We start from the raw sequence: 18447 nt of genomic DNA, 5'->3' as shown, positions 1-18447 counted from the left end.
TATAAATTTTCCATTTTCCAAGCAAAATCTGAATTCTTCTGATTTCAAGAAAGGAACCTCTTCAACAATAAAATAAAGCAAAAAACAATTTTTTAAATTATTTTCTAGACCATTACTTTAAAGAGCTAAAAAGAATATATATATATTCTGTTTCTCTTTCTTCAACTAAATATAGTTTCTAAGACTTTAAATGAGAAGATTATTTTAAAAGATATAACAACATACAAATAAGACATATGAGGTCATACGAAAAATGAGGGGTCAGGAAGCAGTTACAGATCTGCTATTTGGGGCCTTGTTTGGATCAGAATCTCCTGAGGAAGCTGCCCCAGGATTTTTCAGAGCTGACTGGGAGCAGGTGGCACAAGGCACTGTGAAAAGCATTGTGTAGCCCCATGATAGGCCACATTTGTGCTTTATGCAAACACTAAATATCATCCAAATAAAAAGATTATAAAAAGAGAAACCCAAGAACAAGGGAAAGTGTAAGCTCTCCCTCCTTCCTCCTTTATCAAAGTGTGGAATGAAAAGGGTTCCTTTTTTCTATTGAAAAATAATTCTTTCGTATATGCATTGTGAATGTGTATGCAGGCACGCGCACACGCACACACACACACACACACACACACACACCCCATCCATGCATATAATAGTGTCCACAAGAACTCAGAAGTTGTTCTGACAACAGCCTGTAGGAAATAGTTTTGAACCAAGTAAAAAATTATAAACAACAGCAATGTACTAACTCCCCCTAGAAAAAAAAAAATTCTTCTAACACTCTTTGAACCTTCAATAGTGTTACATAGGCTTGTCTGTTGTTCTCCTCTCTGAAAAATTTAAGAATTATAACCGTTGCCATGAAGATCACTCCTATCATGGTCTCATTTCTTGACAGAGAGCAGCTACCACAGTGGGTTTCTGTCACACATAAGCAAACTCTCAGACCTAAAATCTTCCCTCAAAGAAGCCATCCGGGACCACAAAGCTCTCTCGAGGTCACCCCATCTGCCCAGGGGAAGCCTCACTCGCTCCTCCTTACAGTGAGAGTTGGGTTTGTGGGAGGGCAAGGTGTTGAGACAAGATGGCCCCACTCCCATGTGTATAGACTGTGTGGCCCGAGTCACACAGGGTGGCTTCAGCCCCACCTGTCGCCACTTGATCTGGATTGTCTCTCCAAAAATTAAAAAGAAAAAAGGCACGCCTGTCTTTTGTAATGTTCTGTTTTAAAAGAGAGAACTCCCCAGAGAGAGAACAGGACCCTGAAAGTCCAAGGCCTGGAATTCCTCCTTTCTCTCTTCCCCTTTTAAACAGGAAACATTCACCCTAAGAGAGTCCAGAGGGAGAGTTGGTTGTACGTTCGTTTAAGGCAGATAATGTTTGTATGTTGCAAATGTCAATGATTTATCCTAAGGGCTTAAAAATGAGTGCACAAAAACCACATGTTCCATTTTGTGCAGAGAAATATTTTCAGTAGATTTTGAGAGAAAGCACAGGACAAGGATTTTTTTAAAAAGTGTTTGTGAAATCTCCAGTATGAGCCAAAAGGAAATAGAAATGAGTGTGGTGGCTGAGGGGGGTGGTAAAAATACTTACCATAAAAGATACAATGAGTGCTGGAAGTTTTCTAAATCAAAAACGAAATTCACAAGGGAAGGGAAGGTGAAAACTGTACTCTTTATTTCCAGGGCTGGAGTGACAAATGATGTATTTGTGCTCTATTTGTCATGGGCAATTTAAAGGAGAGCAAAGCAAACCGTGCTGAATAATAGCAGCTGATGTTATAATAACTTGTACGCAAACAATTTAATTTTTTTATCTGAAAACTCGCACTAACTAAATTACCTGGAGCTTGAGGATCTATCTTTCATTATTATACATAGCCAAATTAAGACACACAAAAAAACAAGTAGAGGGTGAATTGTATTGTTCATCCTTATAGATCTGCTCGCAGGCTGCCTGCCACACACACCCGGCCTCCAGCTCGTCAACTCTCCATTGATTTGGGAAACAGACGAAGCTGTTTTAACATCCAGCTCTGTAGATTACAGAGTGATTTTGACCCTCATTGACAGTGCCTGATTAACCACAAATACCGTATTCTTACAACCCTGTCATTTCCTTCAAGTGCCCTTGCTGTTTTTACCCTGTCATTGGAGAGCTTTTCATTAATTATTATTGTTGCTATTTTTCTTTAAAAAAAAGGAGGTGAAGGAGACCAAGCAGTAAGGGACCAAGCGGAAGGATCCAGGGATTTGATGTTGGATGGTGGTGGTGAATGCGTACACAGAAAGTTTATGGAGTTTTGATTGCTGCAAACAGAAGTTATGTGTTTAACCCCAAGCTTGACGAGATGAGTCATCTGCACACTGTCTGGAGATGCAGTGCGCTGCTATGGCAAGCAGATCAGAAGATGCTTGTTGTCTTCAGTAGAAAGATCCAGACAGGGTCACTTCCCATTAGTGATTATTCCTGCCCTGGGTCTTTCTGTGTAGCTGTTTTGGTTTTTCCTCCTCTGCTACTGGCCTGGTGATGCTTCTTGACTTTGTGGTGTAAATCTTTCCATCAGCGTTCTAGGGGTATAGTTGCTAGCCCTAGGTTGGGACTTGTTCTAGGGGCTATGGAGAGGAGGGCACACTGCACACTACACCTCACAGGTGTGACAGCAGCCATCCTGAATCAGGCCACAGCTCCCTCGATGTGCTATTCCCAGGTCTCTGAGGAAAGTAAGTGTAGTGCACAGGGACTGTGACGCCAAGTGATCTCTGCAGTTCTGAAACCTATCTAGGACAGGTTTCAGAGAGACTAAGAAAAGGATGGAGGGCCAGGGATATAGCTCAGTAGAATAAGCACTTGCCTGGCAAGTGCAAGGTCCTGAGTTCAATCCCCGGTACCACAAAAAAGAAAAGAAAAGGATGGAGCTCCTGTGGGCCCAGGCTTCAAAGGACCAAACTCATTGCCATGTTGGAGAAACTAGTTCAGCTGCTATACTACATAACAGAGTAGGAAGGTATAAACAAAGAGTGTGTTTCTCTCACACATACCAATCTGAGTGTAAGCAGACTAGCCAACATGGTGGCCTCATGGAGTCAAAGACCCAGGCTCCCACATTCTTTCTTCTTCAGCCCATTGTTTTCAACGTGAGGTCTAGCATAGCTGCCCCCGCTGGCCAAAAAAGAGAGAAACAAAGAAAGTTCCCTCTTGTGTTTAAGGGCCTTTCTCACTTCCACTCACATCCCATTGGCTATGCCTGGCCTATGACCACAGCCAACTGCATGAGGCTGAGGAACTTGGTCTTCAGCTAGGGAGCCCATGGCAGCCTAGTAACGGCTAACGTGTGTCTGTTCTCTTTTCCAGGGCAGGCCCAGCAGACCCCGTGGACTATCTGACAGCAGTGCCTCGAGGACTGTACAAGGAAAGAGAGCTTCCATATTACCCAGGAGCTCACCCAGCACACCCTCCCAAAGGGGGCTATGTCCGCCCTCCGGATCTGAGAGTGACAGACCTCCGCTATCCTCAGTACTACCCACCGCCGCCACTTCCTCAGCACAAAGGACCCTTCCGACAAGACGTTCCACCTTCTCCTCCTCGGCAACAAAGAGTGCCAGCCTATCAGGAAATGGGCAGAGCAGGGCCCCAAGGGGGCAGCCCCGACCGCCCGGCCTACAGAACCCAAGATCCCCGGCAGAAGAACCCCATGACTGCAGCTGTATAGCTGAACTTCACCGTTGCCCCCAGCCTAACCCAGCAAGGAAGAGGTCTTTGCATTCCCTACACCGCGAGGCCTTCTCTGCATTAAGAATTCTCCATGGCACAGATTGGCTTTTTCTCACTGAGAGTGCAACACTTGATGGCAAATCAGAGAGGAAAAGAGAGCACAGGGGGTAGACTGAGAAGGAAGAGCAAGAAAGGGGTCATAAAAACAGTACTTCCTGGTGTTTCAAAGTCTGCCAGAATTGACCGAGCCAGTAAGAGTGGCAACTGAACAACTAGAAGTGGAGCTAAACCATGTGGTGCCTCCCCAGCTAGCTAGCCTGTGCTCCTGTGTCCCTGCCGGCCACAGAGCTGCCAGTACAAGCAGTCTCCACGGGCAGCTGCGTCATTCATAAGCTCAACCACAGCACCCTCTGTGGGGGTGCAGAGAGGCACTGTGTCCGCTCTTCCCCAGTAGCCTGCACTTGTGCTGTGAGCTGTATTTCTTTTCCTAATCTGACTTGGCCCAAACGTGCTCTGCAGAGCATGCTTCTTTTTCTACCTTTAGTACAATTTTGCTATCATAAAAAAAATTAAAAAAAAAAAGTGACAGAGTAGAAAGCCTAAAGATCCTGGCATTTTAGTGTAAACAGTTTTGGGGTTTTTTTCCCCATTGAGAAAAAAGCAACAGCAAACATGGCTAGGGACTTGTGTGAATTTTGTAGATCCAGAGGACGACCCTGCAGTTGTGGGTAGTCTTTCTTGGGTTCCTGATTCCACTCATCTGAATGAAGCATGTCACATGTTTTCTTGCTTTTTTGATATGAAAGTCAGTGAAAAAATGAATGCAGTATTAGTGTCCTGGGACAATGTGCAGAACTGCTTAGTGTCCCAGAAGAGTGTGTCCCGTGGCCCCCAGGCCCCTGGTGAAGGCAGGTAGCACCTGGGGTCCTCACCTCCCAATCTCAGGCTCCATAGCTGGGAGATGGCTGGTTTCGGGTTCATCCCCAAATCTCTTTCCTATAATTATGTTAACTGAGGCCTCTATTTTAAGACTCTCACTTGAGTACTAAAGTGTTCTTGGGATCAAAAGAAGCCCTGCTGGGTAGGTTGCGCAGGAAGCAAGGCCCTAGCTTGCCAACTCTGGACTCTGTGCCAAACAGTGCCAGTCTACACTCGGGGACAGCGAGGCGCTGTGACCTTCAGAAACTTATCACCAGCATGTTGCAGATGGAAATGAATGGCTGTGTGTGTGTGTGTGTGTGTGTGTGTGTGTGTGTGTGTGTGTCTACAAATGTCCGATTACTAATATGAAAAGTAAAACTGCATTCTGGAGAGGCTGACAAGGAAAGGGAAGAAGGAGGAAGATTAAGTCAGTCTGCTACGTTTCATTCATAAAGCTCAGGGCCAGTAGGAAGCCGCTAACTGAGGAAGGAAGGTCTTATGGCTTCAAAAACTGAAACCCCACCTTCTAAAATACTTGAGTAGAACAAATCCATCCCAATTTCTTTTGAGCTTTGCAGCTATTTTCTGTGGAAACAGAACATGTAAAACTTAGAGCCTGATCTAAATGAAAACACGAGCAATAGACAGAAACAGCCGGGCCAGGGAGCAGCAGTTTGCACTGCTCCATGGTGACTGTGAAAGTACTTTGAGCATTTTCACATTCCTTCTTCCCTTCCTTGTCTCCTCCCCAGAATGTCAGAGTTCAGCTTAGATGCATTTTGACCTAGAGTAGGATAATTCTAACAGGCAGGATTTGAAACATTGCATTATTGAATGCATAGAGCTTCCAATGGACCCAGTTTAGTCTTTTTTTAAATTTAAAATAGAGTTTGTTACCACAAATGATAGAACCACTGGTTTTAGATGTAAATACTGTTATTTACTAAACTTCAAGAGACATTATTTTCTAAACCACAATCGCAGTGGCCTTCTGCAAAAAGGCTGTGATGTTGGTTTGGGGTTTCTCCCATCTCTCATGAGCCGTACACTTCCAGATCTTCCAGTTTGTTGAGGGACTCAAGCCCCGCTCACCTGCAGGTGGGATGCAGGATGGAGAGGGTTCTCTTGCCAATGTGCTGGCTGTGGCCTTTTCCTGGTGCTAAATAAACTCCAAGATGAGGGAACTATAACCTGCTTTGAAGAAGTAAAATCTTAAGAAATTATGTCTCTGTCACCATGTGATAGATCCACACCCCAAAGCTTCTTCTGGCTTAGAGTGGCCAGACAGGAACTTTGATCTTGCAGAAGGGGCCCCTGTGGGAAGAAGGCTCACTGGCACTCCAGCTATGTGCATGCAGGCCCTCCAGAGCATGGCCTTGTCTATATACACAGTGAGTAAACTGCTAACCGGGAAGGGCAGTCAGTGAGGAAAGGTGCTCTTACAGTGCGCAAACTGTAGACATTCTCCTACTTATAGTGTACGTAGGCTCTATCTGATCCTACTCTAAAGAAACTAATATTATATTTGTGACAGAGGCTCTGTTAGGCCAAGCAACAATTAAGACAGCTGAGCTGTAACTTTATAAATGCCTGTGTACTGGCCCTCTAATTGTCACCTCGTAGAGGTTACAGGGTACTTTCCCAGTGTTCAGGAGCTGTTCAGAGCATTTGGATGTGCAGGCTATAACTAGAAGGTGCCCATGAGCAGGAAACAGTTCCCACTGGACCTATGGCTTGGGAAAACTCCAGTGTCTCCTCGCACGTGGAACTCCAGCATGTGTTTGCTGCTCTATTCCAAACACATCAACAGAGACCTGCCTTGCTAGGTCATTTGGGCCTCAAAATGATATTCGGCCTCAAGTCATTAGATTCTTTTTTCAGGAGCCCTATTTTTCTCCCTTTTGTGGTAGTAGAAAGATGAAAGATAACACACTACTGAAAACCTTTAGATGCAAGAAAATTTGGTCCCCCATAAGGGAGAAAACATCTCATTAACCCATTATGCCATTGCATGGTGGCGCTGTCCCTCTTGATTTAATATTGCTTCTCTACAATATCAAATCAGTGGGTGAAAGGTAAACTCAAAAACAGGAACATTTTCTTAAATTATGACTAAGTAGCTAAAAAATTAGAGTTATTCTGAAGCTTAATATGCTTAGACTTTTAGGTGTGTATGTATTGACCCCACTGAAGGGCACAGAGAAAAGACCTACAATTGAGAATATGGAAGGGAACCAAAGGGCCACTGTCACTGCAGAGGAAGCCCCAGGTCTGCTTCCAGAGCAAGGAGAGACAAGACTTTGCTGTAGCTTTATTTTTTGCTGCTAACTAAATGAAATTAAAACAAAATTTACTGTTTCTCCTAAACAGTCATAAAATTATTGAACTAAATACCTATTTTAGAGGAAACCCTCCTGATAACTTCTGAGTTATGAGAAAGCCCATTGCTCTTTTCTCTGGTGTGCATAGAGTACTTATTGTCCTTACCCTGCATTCACTTTCTTTGGGGGAACATCATAGTATCTGTGAGAGTAGAGAGATTAGAAGTCTTTGTAAAAGAATTGCTGTGCGTCAAATTCCCATGAGCAGTAAGCCCTGATATCCACAAGGAGTGGCCTTCCAGCTAATGTTAAGTTGGGTAGATACCCTATTGCTTACTGAGTCCGTGAGCCACACTCTGAATTTCATGCAATTAGACAGGAAGGCTTGGATTCTCAAACAGCCACAGCGGTATTTCTCTTGCCCTCTCAGTTCATGGTGACTTTGGTGGAAACAATATTACAGGGAAGATAGAAAAGTCATTCTCAATAAGATATCTTCACAAAGTCACCTTTCCAATAAAAAAAAAAAAAAGGAAAAAAGATGTATCTAAAATAAGCCCATTTTGCCGCAGCTACAACCTTTAAGTGCAGCTCCTTCTCCTTCATGTCCCTACATAGAAATACAATCACACGGGGCCTGACTCTTGAAACTGGGCTTGGATCCCATGCTCAGAGTGGGAAGTGAACCAACCCAAAGACTAGTCCACCTCCTGACTCGGCTCTTTAGAAAGTGCTCCATTCCATCTGCAGTGTCATTTACTATCAGAACGTAAAACCTGTTGTTTATACCAACCAGTTTTCTAGTGTTTCCTATGCTTTTATGATAACAAGTCTGTTCATATATTTAAATTATATGAAATCATATTTTGGCATATGGGGATGGAGAGTGAATTCTTTACAAACTTTTAAGGATGATCTCATTTATACAACAGAAAACACTTTGGATGTTATATATGCATATATAAATTTTTCCTTGTTTTATTTTGCATTAAAAATAAAGTTTTAATGGGTCAATAAGATACAAGAGTCCTGGTTTCCACCACCACTTGTTTGTTTGGGGATGGAAGAGAGCGGAGCCTGGGCCTGAGCAGCCCAGAGCACAACACTAAGCAATTCCAGAGCAACCATTCATAAACAGCAACACGGCAGAGAAGAGGAGGAAGAAAATTCTACATGTGGGGCTCCCCAAGAGGCTCGTGTCAACATGGAGAGTTCACTGCAGAGCACACTTGAGTTCATTGCTTTAAAAGGGGAAGGAGGAAGGATTAGGCTGGGAGAAGCTGGGCTGCTGTCTAAGAAGAGGCTTTAGTCACCCCCATAGGGAGCTCGGGAGACCAATGGCTCTTCAGAGCTGGCCCGGGTGGAATGAGGGTTGACCAGTAGATATAGGTCCCCCTGGAAATAGGAGAGACATAGGCTCAGGCAGTTTTCTTTCCTTGGGTGGTCCCCAGAGGGCTGGCAGCTGGTGGCCATCTTTAGGAGATACAGTGGCTGGGCAAGTAATCCTTTCCTGAACTAGGACATGAGCAGCCTGTCACAGCACCCACCACAGAGTCCAATGCCACCGTCTTGGTCAGTTTCCTGCCACTGAGACAGAAACACCGCACACCTACAACTGAAAGGACAAAAGCATTCTTTTGCCTTGCATTTTCAGTCCATGGTTGGTTGTTTCTCAGACAAGAATGGCATAAATGGCCTGAGTGGAGGAAAGTGACCCACATTATGGCAGCCCAGAAGCAGAGAGAGATTGGACCCTGGGACGAGCACATATGTTTTTGGGTCCACCTCCCTAACACCAAGTCTTCTGTAGTGTCCCGTGTTCCAGCCACCTTCCATATACATGAGAAGTCTGAGAGACCTTATAGATCTAACTGTATCAACCACTGACCTCACTCTCACATGGGAGTCACCCTTACATCATCTGTGGAAGGTTCTCCTCATCACCATCCAAGTCTCTCCCAAGCTCCTCTGTCTGTACTTCACATATTCCTGGCAAGCTCACCCACAGCCAGGATTTTAGCTCTCATCTCAAGACTGGCCTACCTCAAACCTGTCTCCTGAGTTTAAGCCTTTTCACTTTCCTACCACATATCCAAGTAGGCTTGTTCCACAGGCTCCCTATTGAGAACATAAACTAAAAACAAACACTCTCCAGAGATACTTCTTCCACACAATTCTAGCCCAGCCCTCTATGTTATAGACGCAAACCAGAAACCTGAAAATTATCCTTGACTTCTCTGTTGCAGCTCCTCCGCCCCATGCCCATGTGATGATGACATGGAAAACCAAAATTCTGCACAGGAATTCTGTCAAGAATGTCCATGCTTCCTGATGCTGCGACACATCTTGCCCGAGCTCTTGTCATTTCTTTCCCATCTAACTTCTTCAATAGCTTTCTGAGGTATCTCTCCCTGCCACCAGCTTTTACAAATAAAATTTTATTGGAATAAATACATACATATTCATTTATATAACTATAACTCTTCCATGCTACCACACCAACTTCTACTTTTTACTTGAACCAGAGAACTCTTTTCTGAAGTCGAGACCTGACCACACTATTGCTCTGGAGCCACCATAGCCTTATTGAAAGAACACTGGCTTTGAAAACAAGCAGACATGAGTTTAGAAAACTGTTAGCTGGCAAGCACTGAGTTATCTCTCTAGCATCATCCAATGGGGTTGTTTTTTAAAAGAAGATCCAGTTATAGACATCTCTTCTCAATTCATGATGTCATTCAATGGTATCATGTGGGTAGCTCTAAATGGGCCATGTTGGAAGTACTTAGAACCCTGGAATTGATACACACAAACCTGAATGCCTTGTGTTCCCAGTTGTGAACACTATCAGCACACTATGGTAATAATAGTCAAGGAAAATCAACCCTGCACCATGCACACACATGCATGCACATATATACACATACTCTCCACAAAACCTTTCTGTGCCTCTCTACTACCTACAGCTTCAAGTCAGTTGTCCCAAGTCCTTCGAAGCGAGTCCCCCGGGTCTCTTCTTCTTCCTCCCTTATTTCTCCTACTTTTGCATCCTGTGCAACTGTTATGTGAAATTATTTTTACTTATTTGATCATGTACGCATTTTCACAGCCCTGTACCAGGGCAACACGCATTGAGAAAAGCCACCTCCACTTAAAATACCCTCTTCCCATCCTGTTTTGTCCTATGGTTCCTCATTCATCCCTCAAAGTCCCAGGTCAAGAGCTCTTCCTGCAATGAAGTCCTGAAATAAGAAATCAGAGACTACCCCCCTCACATTGCTACTTTGGTAGCAAAACTCACTGCAGACGAAAAGCCTTCACCCTGGATTCCACATTTCCCACCTTTCCTTGCAACCTGAATTCCGTGTGAGGCCCAGATTCTATCAAATAGACCGAAGATGCTGCCAGACAGAACTGAGAGTCTGGCCACCTGTGACTGGCAGTGGTCACAGAAGTCTCTGGAGTTGCTGCAGGAGCACCTGGGCTCTGGCATCCTGCAGGTTGAGAAGCTATGTGAAGGTTATAGACACTGCATCAGCATGAATCCCACCTGAGGCAACACAGTTTTGCTGCTGACTGCTGACAAATGGCTTTTTAAGCCTCTGGCTTCCTGATTGTGGCAAGACTAGCAATTCCCTCAGTAGGCCAGTTCTGGAATGTTCTTGGATGGTTTTGCTGAAACTTATCCTTAAACACTTCCTTGTTCCTAAAGCCTGGTCCCCTAGCCATTCCAACAACTGAGCAAACACCCAACTTCCCACATAACATCCCTTCTGTTTCAGTGTCAGCTAGCTAGAAGGGGCTCAGTTATCTGCAACAAAACCCAACCAGGCACTTTGCACACCCCTCCTCCCAAAGCAGAGTTGGTAATTCCAAACTGTGTGTTACCAAGATATTTTCTGCAGATCCTCAATAAAACTTTTATTACCCGTATTACAATGATTAGTTTCCATGTCTGTGTGGCCTTCCAAGGTGTATCGCATTTGTCACACATTGCCTGGCTCCAAATATACATTCAAGAATATTTGTTGAATTCATTTGAATGAAGAAATGAGGTGTGAGGATTCTTTCCCTGAATTGCTGCACTGGTGACATTCCACCTTGAAGCTCAAACTGTAAATCTCGAAGTCCTGTGGTTAAAGATCGCCTAGTATTACTTTTGAGGTGAAAGGTGTTAGCTCACGTGGGCAGGCCAGATTCTAATTTAAAACATGGAGAAAGCAGACCAGGAGATTGTAAATGCAGTGGGTAATGCATTATTTAGAGGGTAAAGAGAGACTTAAGTAAAGAAAAAATGTATTACTTACAACCTACTAAGATGGAAAAAGACTTTTAGTCACAGATGATTACTATTATTACTGTGTAACTCCTTGGATTTTAGGCAAGTGCTTCGCAATCACTCGCATTACTAATTCCTTTCAACAACTATAAATGGTGAGTTGGAATGACTCTCAGACTTTCCATAAAGAAACTGAGTCCTGAATGCAGTGCTACTAAAATAAAGATTTAATGAAAGTTACTCAGACATATCCAGAGGAACTAGAGGCAACTTCATGTCTTTGGGATGGAAATTTCTTTTGGCGGCCATGTTTGTTCTAATTATTATTTACCTGACGTGCTGAGCATTTCACAACCACAACAATTTTTGCTTCTTCTACATAGAATGTCAGGTTCATACTTACTTTGCAGCAGGAAAACCCTGAGATTTGTAGAAACCCAATGAAACAATCCAGATCTTCAGAAAGAGGAAAGCAAGCTGAGTTTCCTTTATCCATGAGGTAGTTTTGTGAGACCCTACTAGGTTCTGCTCATTGATGTTCACTCTTGGACAGGCTTTCTGCTTTGCAATGACTGGGCACCTCACAGACTGAATTAAAACGCCCCTCCTTAAATGTGTCCAGTTACCTCGTATCTCTGTCTTTCCAATCACTGAACTCAGAAGTCTCAGTCACCATTAAAGATGTTCCAGTTCTCCATGTTTTAAGCATCATGTTAAAGACTATCCTTTCAACTTGAACTTTTATTAGGCTAGTTGTTACCAACCTCCGCCATACAAGCTCAAGAACCTGCTTGCTCCAAATAACATACATGACATCACTAAAATCAGTTTCAAGTGGACCCTATCAGTCCCTGAATAAGCTTTTCTACTTAATCTAATTGTAAGTACAAAAATAAAATGACACTCAATTACAGCCTCACAGATACTTCGTAAAATGCTGCTGAGTGTTCTAGATGTGGATGAGACTTGGATGCAACCCCCAAGGCTATGAGAGTTTAAGAGAGGGGGAAAAACATGGGTAGGAAGAGCCAGAAACCAGGGCTAAGTGCTGAGCAGCTGCAGAGGGGACACTCTGCCCTCCAGGTCTGCAGATGAAGGCTGAACTTGACTTTGGGTGCAGATGAGGGATCAGAGACAACGCCACACCTGCAAGGCCGTAAAGGATGGGAAGAGCACAGTGAGGTAAAGGAAAAGGGCGTTGACTTCCCAGGTACAGGGTAGGAAGCCAGTGTCTGCCTGGAGGCAGGAGCATCCCCCACCGGTGCATGTGTGATGGGGGATGGGGGTGGGTTCATGCTAATTAAAACAAAGATGTTTCATGGCTCAGTAAGTGTCAAAGACTGGTCTAAGTATTTTTCATAACTTAATCTCATTTAATCCTCAAATGTAAGAGAAAAGAGTCATAAATGACCCTAAATAACTTGGCCTTGGAATTTCAGATGCAGAAAAGCAAGTGACTTAAGGGATTAGGGTTTATTCAGGTATTTGAGAGAATTGCTCACATAAGTGGATGTTTATATAACATTGGTCTGATGAAAGCATCATGCACATGGAACTGGAAAGACAACAAATCAGTCCACCCTGGGGAGAAGAAGGGGCTAATATTTATTGAGGGTACAGGAACCAGCTATGCTAGCTACAGTCTCTACATCTATCACATTTTCTCTTCACATCAATGAGGTGGGTTTCATTCCCACTTCTCAGATGAGAAAATTAAAGCTCTTAGAAGTCCCAGTCATGGCTAGTCCAGGGACAGCTCAAATTTCAAATCCAGCTGTGATCCACAGCCTGTCCTCTTTCTCTCTGCACTACAGCAATAAATAGTGCGGATTTAGAGTAAACCTTAGTGTAATTTCTTGTAATTCTGCATAGCTTACATTGTGATTATGGTTTCAAGTGTGTGCAATGCAGAAGACGTTTCTGAACATGTAAATGCAGATTTTGACATTTCAAATTCCAGAAACGGGCAGCCTTGTGTTAGTTCCACTATATATTAAATTATAATCTATGTAGACAGCAGTTTTGAAAGGTAGCCAGGCAAATAAGTTGTACTTCTGGCTGAAGTCAGGCAGGTAGATGAAACTTTGATGACTTAATTCCCCCAACTATTAAAGGTATAAGCAGCCCAGGACCCCAAGCTGGAGAGAGGCTGCCAGAAAATTTATTAAGATCTGTAAAGCGCAGGGCTATGATTTCAACAGGTTATCTTGCTTCTCCAGCTAATTGTTTTCCAAGGTTCCTCAACTCAGAACCATTCAGCATTCTTATCACCTGGGAAATGTGCGAACTCCTCAGGATATTTTCCAGCGTGCAGCCACCTCTGTCTTGTAGTCACGGCTGTATTTTTGCTCAAAGAACTGTCGATTAGATTTAAGAGCTGGCCCTGCCCCACAATGCGCCGTCTTGCTGATCTTCAGAGAGTGCCGTGGTGTCGCCCCTTGATTTATGGAGAGTGGAGCTCAAACCCAGCCCAGTGCTTTATTAAAGCAGCTTTTAGTTACATTATACCTTCCGGTCTCCAAGCTCCGGAGGGCTCCACCACCTAGGAGTCAAAATCACTTTGATAAGCAGCGTTCTGGATAATTGGAAAAGGAGGCCTCGGCCCCTCTCTGTCGAGCCTCCCCACTCCAAGGTGTGAGATGGAAGGGGGAGGAGACTGAGGCACAGCATGGTTCTCAAGGTGGCCTTTCAATATCAGCGTTGTGGCCCTCTCCTGACCTTCTCAGTGGGACAGTGTTTAGCCTGGGGCTATGCCTCTTCCTGGGGATTCTTTTACAAGCCAGGCTTTAAAGGGACAACCTCAGAGAAGTGCAGCCACACTGCTTCAGGAACCCCTTTCAATGGCACTGACTCTCTCCGGGCTGTGTTCAGCAAAATCCAGCCACAGCATAGAGGCCCCATGAGGAGGGCAGATTAGATCAATAGGCATTTGCATATCTGCAGGTGAACTGGCTGTCTTACAGGTATCAAATGTGCAGACTTAAGCTTTGTCCCATAGTGTGGAACTTGGCCTATGCTAATCTCATGCCTCCCAGGACACACAAAGGCGGGGATGGGGGTGGGGGGAGCCCAAGTATTCATTGCCTTGCTCTCTAAAGCAGGGTGTTCTTTCCCAGGGACCTGGCATGGGACATTTCTATTGTCCTAGCAGCAGCCCCAGCTCCCACTGGAGCCCTCACCAAGATGCTACTCCTACTCCTCCGTGTCTCAGGTCTGTCATCATTTCCCTGTGATACAGGGAAGCTCCAAATGATATAGGAGAAAAAAATAAAACTGCTGATCTGAAAGCTACCTGGGACGAGTTCGTGTTCTCTAAAACCGAAGAATAAATTTTAGGAACAAATGGAAGTTATGAGCAGAATATATTTATTAAGGGGAAGAAAGCTCCTGTCCAAGAGAGGGACAGGAAGGAGGCCCCCTCCAGCAGGTGCTCCCTGGGAAGGCATCTCTTCCAGGGACTTTTATAGAGTAAAACCATGTGGTGAGGTGGGTCTAAGGTGGTGAACATGGGAACTCGCTTAGGTGGGCATGAAGAGGGCAAAACTATAGTTAACCAATAAGATTACAAGCACCATTGCTCAGATAAAATTGATTAAATCCAGTACCAAATGGGGAAGCGAGTCACATAACAAGTGAGCATGAATATGGGACAAGGTCTCTTCCTGTTGGGGGTTGTATTAGTGATTCACTTAGGCTTTTTTATGGTGATTGATACCTATTTGGAATATCAATCCCTGATGCCCATTCCTATGGAAGTATGTGGCTACATTTGTTTACTCTTTTGTCTTGAGGTCTGGCCCGCAGCAGGGAGTGTCTGTCTCTTCCAAAGTTGTAAAGTCACCTTGTCTTTTATATTGTCTCTTTGAGGGCTTAACCCTGTCTGACTGCCTATAATATTTTTATCTAATTTAGCTGCCAACAACACCAGCAGCATTGACCTTGCTGGAGCAAGATAGACAAGCAGAGTGGCTTGGGACCAACGCAGAGGCCAAGGTACCTGCAGAGGCAGCCTCCTCCCTCCCCCAGTTGGCAGTGGGGTGGGGTCACATACTTAGAGTCAGGCACAGGCAGCCAGGTTGCAAGTAGCTCACGCCTTGAGGACAGAGGAGCTGGGTGACCTAGCTAGTTACCCAACATCTGGTAGCACCTTGAGAGAGGTGTCTTTACAGTGGTGGTGACCATGCTGATCTTGAGGGGGGCATGAAGACCAACAAGCCTCGTGGGCCTTTCTGTTATTTGCCATCATTAGCCCTGAATTTCACAATGAGTCTGATCTTATGTAGTGTTCACCTAGCACACAATCACCACAAAAAAGATATTCCCTGTCCCATTTTGTTGTTGTTGTTTTATTAGTCCATGTTTGCAGTACATAATGATTGCATCCATCTTGAGGAGTTGGTACAGGGACATAACACATCTGACTTTTTGTTTTATCTCCTTCCCCTTCGGTCACTCCTCCCTCCAATTTTCTACTTATCGTAGCGTGGTGAGCATTGGCCTTGCCCCCAGTTATTGGACTTTAGCATCTGCTAATCCCTTACAGAAGAAGCCACAGACTCTTCAGGCTGTCGCTTGGATTTAGTTGCATTGTTTTTCTTTCACTGTATTAATTAAATGATTATTTTCCATTTAGAACAGAATGACCCTGTTTTCCCCAGTTACTTTAGTAAATTTTCATAAAGTATAAAATTATTTAAGTAAATATTAAGGAGTGATGGTACATGTGAATAAATGGTATGCTTTAAACATTTAGAAAGGAATGCTAAGGCAGAGCGTGCCTGTAATCTCAGCACTCTGGGGGTTGAAGCTGGAGAACCCAAAGCTTGAGCCCGGACTGGACAATTGGGTGATTTAGTGAGACTTCATGTCAATTTTTTTTCTTTTTTTTTTTTTTTTTTTTGGAACTGGGGATTGAACTTGGGCCCTTGCACTTGCCAGGCAAGTACATATTCTACTGAGCCATCTCCCCCGCCCCCTCAATTTTTTTTTTTTTAGTCCTGGAAATGTAGTTCAGTGAGAATGTCCTAGGTTAAATCTTAAGTACAGCAAATGAGAGACAGAGGCAGACAAAGAGACAGACAGAAAGATAAAGAGGGAAAAAGAAGGAGAGGGGAAAAAGGGATGGGAGGGAGGGAGGAAATGCTGAGCCTAGGGGTTGCTCCTTTACAGAAGCTGGAGACCCACCTGTGGGGGACGTGGTGTGTGTGGCTCAACCCTCAGACTTGCAAGGAACCTCAGCAGGCTGAACAGAGGCCAGAGTGTGCGGAGACAGAGACACTGACCAAGGGGACCATACCCAGGCCCCCTGCCCACTCTCCATGTTCCCGCTTTGGGCCATTATCTAGCTCTCATTCCTCAGCAGGGTGTGAGCTGGGAGCTTTGGCTGATTCTTCAGGAAGAGCCAGCGACAAACCAGGCTGTGCCCAAGGATGGACAGCACCAAACGGGGAGCTCCTGCCCACCAAAGCCTGGGCCGACCGGGCAATAGAACAGGCCTCGGAATTCCTCCAGTCCAGTGTCTGTAACATGTTTGATCTTGGCTCATACTAAGACACACAGTTCACACCTCAACCTATTATACACATTAAGATTGTAAAAATTGGGCTGGGGAGATGGCTCAGTAGAATAAATGCTTGTCTGGCAAGCACAGGGTCCTGAGTTCAATCCCCGGTACCGCAAAAAAAAAAAAAAAAAAAAAAGATTGTAAAAACTAACTTTCATAAAGTAGTACTGTCTTGTACATAATGTATTCTTTTTTGCGGAACCGGGGATTGAACTCAGGCCCCTGTGCTTGCCAGGGAAGTGCTTACTCCACTGAGCCATCTCCCTGGCCCCTGTAATGTATTCTTATACACTATTTTATTCCATTTCTTCCTTCCACTCCATCCCTAGGATCAAAATCCCATGAAATGGTTTTGTGACCCATGTGGATTGAAATCCACCTTAAGAAAAAGTTTGATCTTATTTATACTTTCTTCTTATAGTTGAAGATGCAAAACATGACATGAATTGTTAAAGGTCACCGAACTAACTAGCATCAGAGCCAAGAGTGGAATTCCAGCCTCAGGCCTCAGTAAAAGTCTCTTTCCCTATACTACACCATGAGAGTGATATGGAGGAATGAAACTCCCAACCTGAAAAATAACTGGGCTGAGTTTGTGTTCTCTAAAACTGAAGAATTTTAGGAACAGTGTAAGTTAAGAGCAGAACATATTTATTGGGGAAAAGAGAGCTCCTGTCTGAAAGAGAGACAGAAATTTTATAGAGCAAAAACCATGTGGTGAAGTGGGTCCACAGTAGAGAACACACGAATTTGCTGGGTGGGCATGACATGGGACAAAACTATGGTAAGCCAATAAGGTTACAAGTGCAATTGCTCAGGTAAAATGGATTAAATCCAGGACCAAATGGAGAATGTAGCAAGTGGGCATGAATATACAACAGGGGCTTTTTCTGTAGGGGGCTGGGTTAGTAACTCTTCCAGCATCCTCAAGGTGAGAGACCTGTTTAGAATATCAGTCCCTGTTGTCTACCCTTACGTAGGTAAGCATTTGTTTGATCTTTTGTCTTGAGGTCTGGCCCACAGCAGTAGTGCCTGTCTCTCCAAAGTTGCAAAGTCATCTTGTCTTCCATACTGTCTCCTTGAGGGCCTCATCCTGTCTGACTCCCTAGAATATTTCTGTCTAACTCAGCTGCCTGCAACAAGAGGAAGACTCCACACCAGGTATCTCTGAAATTGAGGAAAGATCATTTTAAAACAGTGTGATTCCAGTTGTTGACTAAAGAGAACAATTAGAAAACCCAGACAAGTACTCCAAAGCAATACTAGTCATTTCTCTTAGGAAATAAAGATCCAGCTGATAATTAAATGGTTCACATGAATCCTAAAGCAAAAGCTGCTGAATTCCACCTCAATAAATACATAGGAAATTTGAACTGAATCCAAAAAAGTAAATCTAAGTCCCATGATGTTGGATAGCCTAGCCCTGTGTGGCTCAAACTGTTCTATAAAAACAGAAAGATTCCCCACCAGAAAAGACCTTAAGGAATGCTATAAAAGTTTGTTTTCTGCCTTTTCAACCCCAGCCTTTTCCCCCAACCCCTTTAGTAAGAGTCTCAGTTTCACTACCCTCCACCCAGCTTCCATGGTATCTTTATTATTTTGCAAAGGCTTCCATGACAAAGTACCAAAAACTACATAGCTTAAAACAA

General features: G+C 44.1%; 1 protein-coding gene across 1 annotated transcript in view; it reads left to right on the top strand.

Moving 5' to 3' along the window:
* Nucleotides 1-4296, top strand: part of Pard3b (par-3 family cell polarity regulator beta) — a 1028738-nt gene extending 1024442 nt beyond the window's left edge. Inside the window, exon 23 of the mRNA XM_004626728.2 lies at nucleotides 3355-4296. Coding sequence (XP_004626785.1) covers nucleotides 3355-3712 — 358 coding nt within the window. The 3' untranslated portion in view covers nucleotides 3713-4296. The remainder of the gene's footprint in view (nucleotides 1-3354) is intronic.
* Nucleotides 4297-18447: the final 14151 nt, after the last annotated feature.

This window comes from Octodon degus, unplaced genomic scaffold, assembly GCF_000260255.1.
Source record: "Octodon degus isolate 3935 unplaced genomic scaffold, OctDeg1.0 scaffold00016, whole genome shotgun sequence".
Lineage (NCBI taxonomy): Eukaryota > Metazoa > Chordata > Mammalia > Rodentia > Octodontidae > Octodon > Octodon degus.
The sequence above is the reverse complement of the archived record's forward strand: the minus strand, read 5'-3'. Positions and strand labels throughout refer to the sequence as shown.